This window comes from Alligator mississippiensis, chromosome 2 (assembly GCF_030867095.1).
Source record: "Alligator mississippiensis isolate rAllMis1 chromosome 2, rAllMis1, whole genome shotgun sequence".
NCBI classification, from domain to species: domain Eukaryota; kingdom Metazoa; phylum Chordata; order Crocodylia; family Alligatoridae; genus Alligator; species Alligator mississippiensis.
This window is the reverse complement of record NC_081825.1, coordinates 297,841,229-297,854,149: the sequence shown is the minus strand read 5'-3', so window position 1 is coordinate 297,854,149 and position 12,921 is coordinate 297,841,229. Positions and strand designations below refer to the sequence as shown.

At 46.5% G+C, this 12,921-nt stretch overlaps 1 protein-coding gene across 3 annotated transcripts in view; it reads right to left on the bottom strand.

The window, feature by feature from the left end:
- The window catches only part of SYT16 (synaptotagmin 16), a 166,592-nt gene that overhangs the window by 65,549 nt on the left and 88,122 nt on the right, over positions 1-12,921 (bottom strand). The window contains exon 2 of one of the 3 annotated variants that reach the window (XM_019494103.2): positions 4,454-5,076. The exons of the other annotated variants lie outside the window; for them this stretch is intronic. Within the exon in view, the coding sequence (XP_019349648.1) occupies positions 4,454-5,003 (550 nt within the window). The 5' untranslated portion in view covers positions 5,004-5,076. The remainder of the gene's footprint in view (positions 1-4,453; positions 5,077-12,921) is intronic. 3 annotated transcript variants of the gene reach the window in all.

Sequence of the window (12,921 nt, the reverse complement as noted above, 5' to 3'; positions counted from 1 at the left end):
TACACTGCTTGAGCTGGTGTCGAACCTAGCGAGCAAAGGCCCACTGCTAATCCCCCAAACTAGCGATGACCACCCCATCCATGCCCATGGGCCAGGTAAATGGCACAGGGCCAGTCCTCAGGCCAGATCCAGGGCAGGTCTGTGGGCTGGATGAGTGGTGCGGTGCCAGTCCAGCATGCAGGACTGCGCCACCTGGCCTGGAGGCTCCCCACAGGTCCAGAAATGCAGGGGTAGGATGAGCAGTGGCAGCATTAATTGCTGAGGGTCTGCAAGCCTCAGAGATTAACAGTCACTGTTTGCTTCACTGCCACATTTCTATACCCGTGGGAAGCTAGATGACACTGCTCTGCAGGCCAGATCTGCCCAGTGGGCCACATCTTGCCCTAAACCCTATCAGTCCTGTTTTGGTTCACTGTAAAACCATCCCTGTTTTCTGCTGAGGCCACAGAAGAACAGCATTGGTACTCAGACTATTTCTAAAGGCACAATACGCAGCAAGGCAACCAAGCCTTTGTTAACACCGACGGGATATCCAGTGTCCACAACATCCCACCCAGGTCAAGCGTATCCAGTTGGTTTTTAAAATTGTGGCCAAATGTGTTCGAAGTGACTCTGCCTGGGAACTTGCCTCTGTGATTGTCTGTAACAGTAATTACTCAGTGACATCTAATTAGTGCCTGGTGGTTCAGCACAGGACTCGGTGGACACCAAATCTACATTGCAGCAGGGCAGCAGGTACAGTAGTAACCCACACAACATTTGAGTTGAGGACCAGATTTCAGCGCTTCAACACTTTGTTACACACCTTCTTCTAACCATGCCTGTGCTTGGACTAAATGAGGCCATCAGAGCGCCTCATTTAGCAAACAGGCAACCGGCTCCAGGGAAACAAAACCATGTGATTGAACAAAACTCATTTAAAACATATTTGATTAAAAAAAAAAAGAATAGAGAAAAGTGATCAATTTAAACTACAATGATATGGTCTTTACTTTGTGTAACAAAGGCGTTGTCCACAGTTCATCTAAAAGGCTTTGCTTCTGTAGTCTTTTAAACTCTAAAGTCTATATTAGGATGACCTTGTAACAGGTTTTGGGGGCTCTTAATCATTGGTGGCTGTTAAATGAAGTGTATCTATTTTCTCTGTTACATTACTATTGGCAACCAGGTCTTCAGTAAGTGCCCAGGAATATTTCCATGGCAACAAAAAGCATTCAGCATCGCTCTTGTTTTGTGCCAATTTAGCTTAAAAATCTTCTATTGTGGAGAGAAATATGGTACATTAAGTAAAATAAAATCAAGATGCAATGCTCTGAAAAGAATGAGGACAAATAGGAAAGCATGCGTTTTGCAGGACTGGGGGAGAAAAATATGCTGAAAGAAAGAGAAGGAAAGAAAGAAAAGAAAAGAAAAAAAAAAGAAAAGAAAAGAAAAGAAAAGAAAAAGAATTGTTCAGAACTGTAATATTGATGCTACCAAATACGTGTCTTTTGCAGAATGTCACCCAGCCCATATGTTCACTTATGCTGTCATCTAGGGTTAGGAACAAAGCTAACAGAAACAAGGACACCTCATGCATTTTCGCCAGATCATTTTCAATCCACAACTGAAATTTGAAGTTGTCAGGGTATCGCTACCGCTGTGTGGCTGAATTATTGTCAGAGCATTTCATATGCTCGGTGTCAGGGAGCGAATCTGAAGGGAGAGACAAAATAAGAGGAAGTTGGAGAGGAAGTATGTATATATTTAGGAAGTGAAGTGCCACCTTCAGTAGCAGAACATGTTCTACTATGCCCAGGATGTGGGGAAAAAGCAACAAATCCTAAAGCCAGACATTTTCTATCTCTGCTCAACACTTTCACCGCACGACACAAGTTTTAGGTAAGACCTGAGAAGCCAAGGCTTTGTGCTGTAACCAACTCTGGGTCCATGCATGCAACTTCATTGGCATCAAGTACTGCAGGGGCACAATACGGCCCTTAGGGCAGTACCTGGCATGGAGGCAACAGAAAAAAAGCTCTTGAGAGAGAACTAGGAGTGAAATTCATCCAGGTGGGTGCAGGGTCCTTGGCATCTTTTAAGCATCAGTGGGTGAGATGGGAGAGGCCGTGGCTGTGCAGGGTGGGGGGAGCTCTCTAAAGCAGTGGGTTTCAACCTTTTTTCATTTGCAGACCTCTAAAAAATTTCACATGGAGGTACAGATCCCTTGGAAATTTCAATTGGAGGTGCAGACCCCTCTGAATTGTAAGTGCAGGCATTCATGTACTTTTAATTGATCATAGCAATCTTTTTCAGACCCCTTAGACATAGTCTGTGGACCCCCAGGGGTCCATGGACCACTGGTTGAAAACCACTGCTGTTGAGTAAGGCTCCATCTACAGAGTCTCCAAATAGGTGGGTGAGGAAAGCGGTTATCGACAGATGGGCCAAAGGATTAACATAAATTCAATGGCCAGAAATTCTCATAGAGAGGCACTGAGGCAAAGCAGCTGCAATCCCAGTCCCTAACGTATGGGCAGAAAAAACTGGGGGTGTGGGCCAGGTGGATTTTGCACCCTTCTGGTCCTAGCAGTGCAGCCACGGAAATACCCCATAGTTCTTGCATTACACAGTGTTTGCAAAGCTCACCCTCTTGCAAGTACCGCTACGAAGGTGAGGATTGCTAATCTGAGCACCGACATTGGTCCTGGTCTGAAACAAGAGCCAAAAGGTTTTAGGGGAAGATGACTGGGGAAAGGGGATAGTGTGGAAGGGAATTACTCAGACTGGCATTTCCTTCCTTCCTACTCATTTGCTCATTCATTGGGCGTGGCAGTGCAGAGAAAGGGCAGATTTAATTTTATTGACAAGTTTTGGATCATATTTGCTCACTATGAAGGTGGCTCTCTACTGACCATAACCACACACATGGCCTGATCATGGCCCTCTGCAGTCCTGAGCACTCAGGGCTCCCGCCAGCCATCAAAGCAGCTAAGCTGCTCTCTGGAGAGGCTCTGAGCCTTTTGCAAGACCTGGCTAAAAGATCACCAAAGGCCTCTGCGTCCTGTTTTCAGGCACGGCTTGGGAACCTTGTTCTGAAGTCCTGTTGTGAGACTTCAGGTCCTAAGTCACCTTGGAAAATTTTATTTTAGGCCCGAAGGGTGTCCCAGCCCCTGAATCCTGGCTGTAACACAGCGTGTCCTCCATACCAGATAGTCAGGACTCTGGCTTTCATCTTCATCAGCTTGCCCTCGCTGCACGCGGAGACCCAGCTGATGGCGCAGAGGCAACGTGGCAACCTTTCCTCTCTGCTCAAAGAGCGTGGGTGTCCTCTCAGCGTTGGTCAAGAATTCCTTCTGACTTCCCATCATTAGGGGCATGTGCAACCCCTCTGGGCAATGGAGACTCATTCCTAGGGGCAGCCCCCCCCCACCCTTGCACTTCTTTATTTCCATTAATGTTAACAACAGATATTCAGATTCAAAACTAAAAGGAAATTCTGTGCCATTTCCTATAACTTCCAGCCTGTTGTCCTCTTGGAAGTCGCCTGAAATGCTGCGAGGAGGGGGACAAATGGCTTGAGGGAGCTGGAATTGGACTTATTTAGCCTAGAGGAGACTGAGAGGGGATTTAATAGCAGCATTCAACTCCCTGCAGGAGGGTTCAAAAGAGGATGGAGCTGGATTGTTTTCAGTGGTGGCAGATGACAGGACAAGGAGCAACGGTCTCAAGTTGCAGGAAGGGAAGTTGAGGTTAGATATTAGGAAGAATTTTCTCACTAGGAGGGTAGTAAAACACTGGAACAGGTTACCCAGAGAGGTGGTGCAATCTCCATCCTTGGAGGTTTTCAAAACCCAGCTAGACAAAGCTTTGGCTGGGATGATGTAGTTGGGGCTGGTCCTGCTTTGATCGGGGGGTTGGACTAGATGTGACCTCCTGAGGTTCCTTTCAGCCCTAACTTCCTATGATTTCTATGTGGCTTGTAGTGCAGCAATCCAGAGCAAATAAGAGAACTACCATCCTGAAGTGCCTGACGCAGGGGAAACAAGAGTGGATATCTTTTTGTTTTTTAAATAGCAATGACATACAGCCAAACTCTTCTTCAAGTGAAGGCTCAGAACTAAAAGCTTCCTCGTCGGGGTTCTGCTACCTGAAACATTCTGGCTCAAGTCCACAGCACAGTAACATGTCAGACCCACGGGCCCCGATCATATAAACACGGGGAAAGAAACTGCATGCTTAACACAGATTTCCCTCCAATGTGCAGCACTTCAACACCAGTGAAACGCCTTCTGTTTCAATGCAGCTCATTCTGGAAGGCCAAGGAGAGAATCAGGCACGTAGCATTTTTGTCTTAGTGCAAAGAAACAGAGATGTCTCAATACAACGAGCTGATTAGCCACTCAGTCTAATCACAAGTAGTAGAGATCAGCCCTCTTGGCTAACACTGCTGGGGTGTTTTCTATCCGCTTACCTGTCGCGCTTGCCATCCCGTTCATATTTTCTAACGAGCCACCCATGTCACGATTGTGCTGGCGGCCCCTCGTTTTCTTGCGGTGGTGGTCGTCTTCTTCAGGGATGGTAGGAAGCCCGTTTATCATCTGGTGGTCCTCATACCTATCCGACGCAAGAGAGCTGCTGTCCTCTGGGAAGTTGGTGCTACTTCTCGCTCTTTCGGACCATCCCAGATCCTCATCAGAGCTGCAGAGCGGTGCCTGTGCATCAGGGCTGTCACTTGCTAATGGGAAGTGACTGTGACCAGGCTGCAGGTCTTCAGCCCACTCCGCACGCCCCCTGCCGTGACTCAAACTTCTTTCATCATCCGAGCTCTCAGAGTAATCCTCATAAGTTCCAGCGCTCTCCTCCAAGTCTCGATCCCCGTAGTCTTCCGACTTGTGGTCCACTTTGCTCAGGTTGACCAAGGAGGCAGATAAAGAATCTCCTGCTTGCTGGACAGCTTCATACATCCGGGACATCCAAGAGGAGAGGGGCTGCAGGAAACTCTGGGCAGCCTGAGAAGCCATGTTTAAGCACTATGACCAGTATCGGACGATCAGTTGTTCAGATTTGCCATCGTGCCACTTATAATTCTGTGAGCTATAGAATAAGCATTACAAGAGATTACCATAAATCATTTGTCTATCAATGTCTGTGTCTTATCTATCAGCAACCACCTGGCCTAGAGAAAAGGAAAAGGAAGAGCACTTTCACCCAGATAAGGATATCACCTTGAAGCCACCACCGGGAAGACAAGAAGGAATGGCAAGTCACGCACCTTCCAGCAGGCAGCAAGGGATTCTACAGAAACTTATAGCAGCTGGACAGAAATATAAACAGAGACCAAGTGGGCACCAGTATTCTTCTTGAGACACCTATATCACACCTGCTAACACCAAGAGGATCTCTACAGAGGAACTTTCGGCCAAAGGCTAAAGCACTGATCAGCAATTGGCACAGTACCCCTCTGAGGTATGTCTCCAGGATCATACAACGTCCATCCACTCAAGAAGGAAACTGAGGCACAGAGAGATTTTTCACACACACGTACACATAACTACACACCCGCCCACCGTATCCTCTCACATACAACACACATTTTCCCCTGAAAAACCAGCTGCTGGCAATGTAGTGGGCATTATATGCAAGAAATGTGGTAAGGACCCTGGATGGACTAGATCAGGGGTGGGCAAAATGCGGCCTGTGAGCCGGATGTGGCCCGCCCGGCCATTCTATCCGGCCCACGGGGTCCCTAAAAAATTTAGAAAATTAATATTTATCTGCCCCTGGCTGCCTGTTATGTGGCCCTTAATGGCTTGCCGAAACTCAGTATGTGGCCCTCCGCCCGAAATAATTGCACCCCCCTGGACTAGATGATCTCTTGAGGTCCCTGCCAGCCTTACTTCCCTATGATATGATACATCTATGAAACCATTTCTGGTTGTGGGCCAAAGTGACAGCAAAACCCACACGTGATCCACGGAGAGCAGAACAGTAGCAGGCTCACTTCCTCGCTGCTGCTGTTCAGTTACGTACAACAAGGACCGATCTTTTTTCTTCATTCTGCCTTTCAAAAACCAGGTGCATTTCTGGGGCATGTTGTGTATGAGAAAATACAGCATATCCAGGTCTATGTATCTGTGTGTTTTAGGCGACCTGCCTAAAGGCTACACAGTGGCCAGTGGCAGACAGAAAAAGACTTCCACTGCCATGTTCCAGCCTCTCACTACACCAGCGTCTCAGTCCCTGAGAAGGCATAACTCCTCTGCTGGGTTAATTTCTGGGTGAAGTGGGCACAAAAATTTTCTTTAAAGCAAGGGTGTCAAAGGTATGGTGCATGGGCCAGATTCAAAAGCACAGGGGCCAGAAATGCAGCAGTGTGAGAAGCAATGGCTTTTGCGGCTCTGGGATCTGCAGTCATTAATGATGCTCTTGCCTGACTTCCAACCCCGTGGGCCAGACAACACAGCCTTGCACTGCAGATCAGGCCCGCAGACCAGCCCCCTGCACCTCATTGTGCTTGCGGGACCAGATGAGTTTGACACCCCTGCTTCAAAGTGATCAATGTTTTTTTTTACATTTACGTATACTGTTAAAATGAAAAAGCCTTGATGTTTAAGAAATGAAATTACTGGCAACAGAAACAGGGTGATGAATAATTTTACTTTTTCCTGATAAGGAGAGTGAGGAGCACAGTATCCTGAAAAATAATAGCGTGCAGAACAAAGAATCCGTGGACCAAAATTCCTTGGAAATTTCAGGAAAATAAGCACAAGGCGTAGTAACATTCCCCACTTACACGAGGCATGAATGTTATCAGAGATGGAACAGGTGAGCAGAAACCTGTAGACCTCTCTCTTTACAAAGAAGTAGATCTGCTGGTGGTAGAGGTGGGGCATCCAACTTGAGGGCCACGCTCCATCACAGGGGCATGAAGAAACCACAGAATCAGAAACATCCTTCCTCATTGAAGTCCCTTGCTTAAAACACATACCCAGCTTGACCCACTTACCTTCCGTATAGGTCCTGATTAAGTACATGCTTAATGGTATGCATGCAAGTAGCACCAATAAAGGGAAGGGTGGTACTCACAAGCCGAAATGTAGGCATGTGCTTGACCAGCTTGATGAACTGTGGTCCTGATCTACATAACTCATCATTCAACCACAGACCAGCGTACTCAAATACAGCGCTACCAGTAAGTTGGAAATCTCTCTCTCTGCTTCTGTACAGAAGATATAGCTCACATTCATTTTGTCTGCCAGTACAGTAACAAGGCCAGCAGCACTTCAGCAGCACTCCTCTACACTGCCATGCTACTGAACCAAATTCAAAACCTCAGTGAAGATCAAAATTGCCACCCTCCACCCAAAAGGTCAAGTGTGTCACTAGGGGTATTATCCACACAGCAAAATGAAGGTGTGATCATAATGCATGTTAGCATACCTACACTAGACATGGGGCTCAGCAAGACCAAGCAACAAGCCCTCTATGGATCCTGGTTACATAGTCATGGCTAGTGTATGGTAAAGCCCGTGCTACCTCTCCTTATCCAGGCTAGCTAGATTAAGCTCAGCTAGGCATATTCATATGTGTTGCAATCATGTTGGCATTTTACTGTGTAGAGAAACCCTATAATTCCTAAGCCTATAATGTGCCTATGTTGATGGATCCTTCGAATCCAATGGTGCATCACAAATGCACCAACATTAGTGTCCTCTCACAAGCAAACATCATGAGCACGATGATCATTCAACATCAACTTTGCTGGGCCAGCCGCATCAATCCAGGTGTCTGACTCCAGACTCCAGAAGCAAGTCTTATTCTCCCAGCTCAGTCAAGGTAGATATTCAAGAGGAGGACAGAGAAACTGCTTTAAGGATGTCTTCAAGGCTGACTTGGAAAAAATGCAACATTGACATCAATTTGTGGCAGGCTATCACCCAAGACCTCCCCAAATGAAGGAAGAGTCTGCTGCAAGGATCTCAGTACTTTGAAACCTCATGACAGCAACAGGAGATGGAAAAGTGGGAGCAGAAGAAGCAGCGTCACGGACTAAGTCAGGAATCCAGAGCCGTCCATCCCAAGTGCAAACACGTGCCTGAGCTGCAGTAGAACCTGTCAATCCCAGATTGGCCTTGTCAGCCATTTTCAGACCAGCAGATAAAACAATCAAGAAAGACAATCACCCTCAACTATGAGGGATGACCGATGATTATGATGATTCTAATACAAGTCATAAAAACCCAATACATACTTGTAATGCCCTAAACACACAGGCCCATACTATTTTAAACACAATTTACAGTTTTAGTATTTCAAACACACAGATTGTGGAAGCAAGATTAATGCTGGCTGCTGAATTTTAGCTACAGAATTTCCATGTTTTTAAAGTTCTGTGGTTTTTTGCAGGGTAGGCAGTTGGTAAGGAGGGGAAGGGAGAGGTAAGGAGGGGAAATCAGTGATAACTACCATGTTCTCTTGATGCTTAGGTGAAATATCAGTTTTCTGCAATGAAACCTGTCTCTACTAATGAACTGAGCCTATGCCTAACCTTCAGCATATCAGCTGTCCCACTGAGTTCAGTTAAGTATGTGTTTAAGTAGGACCCTGCAGAACTGGAGAATAAATTTGGGTTGAAGAGGGGTCATCACATGTTTAAGACTTTTCTCAGTCATAAATAGGAATGTGTGTCCTTTTTATTTTCATAAATGATGCAGGAAAGCAACAGACCTTTTCTATATAGCCTCTGATGGACCTCAGGCTTTTTGAAAGTCTCTCCTCATGTTACACAGAAAGATTTGCAGATTTGAGAGGAGTTCAGAGAAGAGGAAAAAGAAATTACCAGTAGGCTGAACAAACAAAGTTTGGTTAAGTATGGCTATATGGGAACTAAAAGAAAAAATAAAAGTAGTCTGCAAATAGTAGGCAACTGTTGGTCCTTCTGGATCATGGTATATGTGTGAAAGGTCATCAGGACCTTCAACGTGTATGCCTCAGCAGGAATATGGAGAAGCGGAGGCTGCAAATACCTTCCATCCTCCTCTTAGTACATTGAAACAATACCCAAAGACCAGACTGAGTCCAGATGTTCAGTGCCTCAATGGTTGTAGTTATACATGCATCTGGGAATTGAACCCGGGTCTTCTGCACAGCAGACAAGGATTCTACTACTGAACCACAACAGTGTGCAATCAGCAAATATTTTATGATATCAAAATGTAATATGGGATTCATTGACCTTACTGTCTTCAAAAGCACCAGGGTTTCACACCAAAAGAGGGAAGGATTATTTAGCATGGTGCAGGGAGGTTTAGCTAGGAGCAACTAAATTGAAAAGGAAGAAACAGAAGTAGAATATCAAGAAAAATCTTCTTAATAATATGAACTGGGAACATCTAAACAAGATGTTGACTGCAGAGTAGACTAGCTCTGCAGTCTATATGTTGCACGTCTACATGTGCACCCCTATTAGGCTGGAGTAAACTAATTTACTCCACAGCAGGGTAGTACTTGTAAATACAAGTCATCTTGCTGCAGAGCTTTTACTCTACAGCAGCATATGTGTAGATGCTGACCATTGGGGCCCCCTTCCAGCCAGAGCTGCTCCAACTCAGCTCAATGTGCTGCCGTCCCTGGGTGCACGTTCAAATGGCACACCCAGGAGCAATAAAGTCTGGGGCAATAAGCTCTGGAGTGTATTACTTCACATTAATTGCACATGTAGATGCACCCACTAGGTTGTGGAATAATCCCCAGGAATACTGGTGGGAGCTGCAAAGCTTTGGACACTGAAATCTAGGTTGGTCAAAAGGTTCATACCTCTATTTTTAGGCAGCAGCATATCTGCTGAAGATGGCATGGATGACCTGCTAATCTGTTTCACCTGTGCCTTCTATGCCTAATTAATTTGCCAACCGACGTTCATTTAACTTGCTTTGGTTCACTGAGCAGAAATTTCCAAGAAACTGATTATTAGAATGCACTTAAAATTATAGTCCTAATGGGGGTGATAAAAGGTTAGGTAACTCAGTCTCAGACAATACACTTCAACAGCAATGGTTACTACAAAATCTGTCCGTACGTTCCAATGCTAAATGGACTCAAACATAACCTTGTCGCTGACTTTAATGCTTATTGCATTAGGTCTGCTATACCTAGACCGTGCTTCCTGTGCAGCACACTAGACTGTTGACAGGAAGCATAGACTTCAGTGACGTCACTTCATTTCACTCTCCTTCTGACCTGTTGTCAGTCCTTCAGCCTGGTCCAATGTGCATATTTACATACAGAATTCACTTCACTTCACACAGTCTTCTCAGGATGAATCATTGCAGTATAGAACTAGCTTGGAGAAGTTGGCCATTTTCACAGGGAACAACCCCTGGGCTAAAAGGAGAAGGTCACACCTTGGAGAGCTATCATTTCAGGCTGCCTGTAGACTCAGGCTGACATAACTGCACTTCAGTGGACTCCAATGAAATTATGGAAGTTGACTCTACAACCATACAGCTAGTGACAGTGGTGCACCGGTCTGAATTAGGCATGGAAGGGACCTGAGCTCATGCCTCCCATGTTCGAGGTGATCCACCGACTACTGTTTGTTCTGAAGTGGGTGGGGAACCATTCTGGACCTGAGAAACCTGTTTTTATGAAACTTGTTGCCACACCCCGACTCGCAGAACATTTTCATTTCAATTAAACTGCTTTATGAGGCAAATAGATTCCAGCAAAAAAAATTCCAACCGCCTCTAGTTTTCCTCGTTCCACAGTTGCACAAAAGTCACTGTCTAGCCATGAGCTAAATTCACGGGCAAAAAGTCACAGAATTTACATCAGCTGTGATACCGTTCATGCTGGGCAATGAGAATCTCTCTGCTTACAACCTCCATGGGGATGCCGAAAGGACTGCAGTGCAATCAAAATTAGAAAGTGGTTACCCTGAGCTTGCAGCAAAGGGAGCATCCAAATTTACAGCAGGTTGTGAACTGGCACTGGAGTATGACAGTTTTACAAACAGCATAGAGAAGCAGAGTTTCTATCCATCAATCATGGACTGGCTCTTTCCCAAGAGGCCAACCTGTAACCGGCAATAGCACTGCTTTAGTAGGATGTTTATGAAGAGCTCAGACAGGCAGGCCCTTCCCACCTTACGGGTTTTAGCTTTGAAATACTACAATGATCAAAACTCTTTTTTTTCTTTTAAAGTGGTTTGTAGGTGGAGAAGAGAAAGACTTCTGAGAGCAGTGTTTGGAATGTGTGGGAAATAAAATTGACTTGTTTTTAATGTGTTTTTCTTACTACCTCTCCCTCCGCCACCCAAGCGTATCCGATTAATTTCAAACCTTCCCAAACTTCCCCCCACCAGCGTCAAACCAACCATGAGCAATTTCAGTCCTAGTGCCTAAGGCACGGGTGGGCAATTATGTTGGCTGGAGGGCCACTTGAGTTTTGGTGAGCTGTCGAAGACTGCACACACAACATTTTTCGAAAGATATCATTTTAACAAATTACAGATAAAAAACCAATCATGTACGTCGTAGGGCACTAAGCGGTGCCTGCTCCTTAAGGGCAGAAACTGCCTAGAGAGAGGGTCCTAGGAGCTGATCGGAAGGAGGCCAGCACCTGGGGACAGATGAATCCCAGGGCTGGGACTAGAGGGTTAGTTCTCGGGCAGCAGCCAAGGGAGAGGAGCTCTTGTAGAGGAAGCTACTTGGAAATGCTTGACTGTATGTTCTGCTGCTGGTAGGATTAAGGGGCTAGAGGAGCTCATAAGTACTTGTGGGTGGGAGGCCCATTAAACTGAGAGAGAAGCTTGCCTTCTAAAAAGGGATAGAGTGTGCACCCGAGGGATTGTTGTGTTGTAGCCCAGGGGTTTGCGTTTTCTGTTGTTATTTATACCAGTGGACCGGACTGAGGCTGTTGGGGAGGAGGAGGCCTCACTAGGGCACACTACAGTGTGGAGAGTCCAGCACAAGGGAGGGCGCAGCTATAGGGGCCCAGGGCCTAGTGATGACAGGAGGCCGAGATAGATAGAAGCCTCCAAAAAAAGGACAATGTGTAATTACCACCTGTGCGGCATGGGGCATGGTAAAGGGGAGGTTTTGGAGCCACACATCTAGCCCATAAGGCTGGGGGGGAGGGTATAAGGCACCTCCTGAGTGTGGGACCCAGTAAGGGGTCTGATGACCCTCAGGGTTTAGATGAGTCTGTCAGGACTGTGACCGAGCAGCAACTCGTGGGCAGCCTCCCGATTCATCAGTTATACCAGCAAGACGTGGTAGGCGAGATTAGTAGGCGCCCACAGGGCGGAGCCAGAACGGTCACAATGACCTAGGGACATCACAGCCTTCCCTGGGATGGCTGTATCGTGACAATATACTAAAAATCAAACATCTACTATAACAGATTTTTATTTCATTTAAAAAAAATATTTTTGCCCTCATTTATGGTTTTTTTGAGTAGTGTTTATAGAAGCGATTGCAAAATAGCTCAAAATAAAGTCTTACTTTTGTATATTATGTGTGGGGGGGGAGGGGTGTGGGTGAGTGGTAGGTGGAGTGGGGTTTGTCCATGGGATGGGTGGGGGGGGAGATGTGGGACGGTGTGAGCGGTCACCTGCGGGTGGTTGAGTGGGTGGGTGAAAGGTGACCAGGAACTAAAGCTGGAGCCCTGTGTGCTTGGGTAGGAGCCGCCTGGCTGCAGCTTCCCTCCACCTGGCTGGGCATCTGCTGTCTGGCACACGTCCCCACAGGTTCCCCACAATACCTGCTTCCTGGAGCAGCACAGCAAGGGCAGGAGGAGGAGGAGCTGCTGGAGGTGAGGGGGAACCTAGCAGTACATGGGTGGCTGCGGTTGCACTTGGAGCAGCCCCACTGGAAAGCTGTGAGCACTGGCTGGGGCAGTCAGCAGGCGTGGGTAGGAGGATGGCCCAGGCAGGAGTGA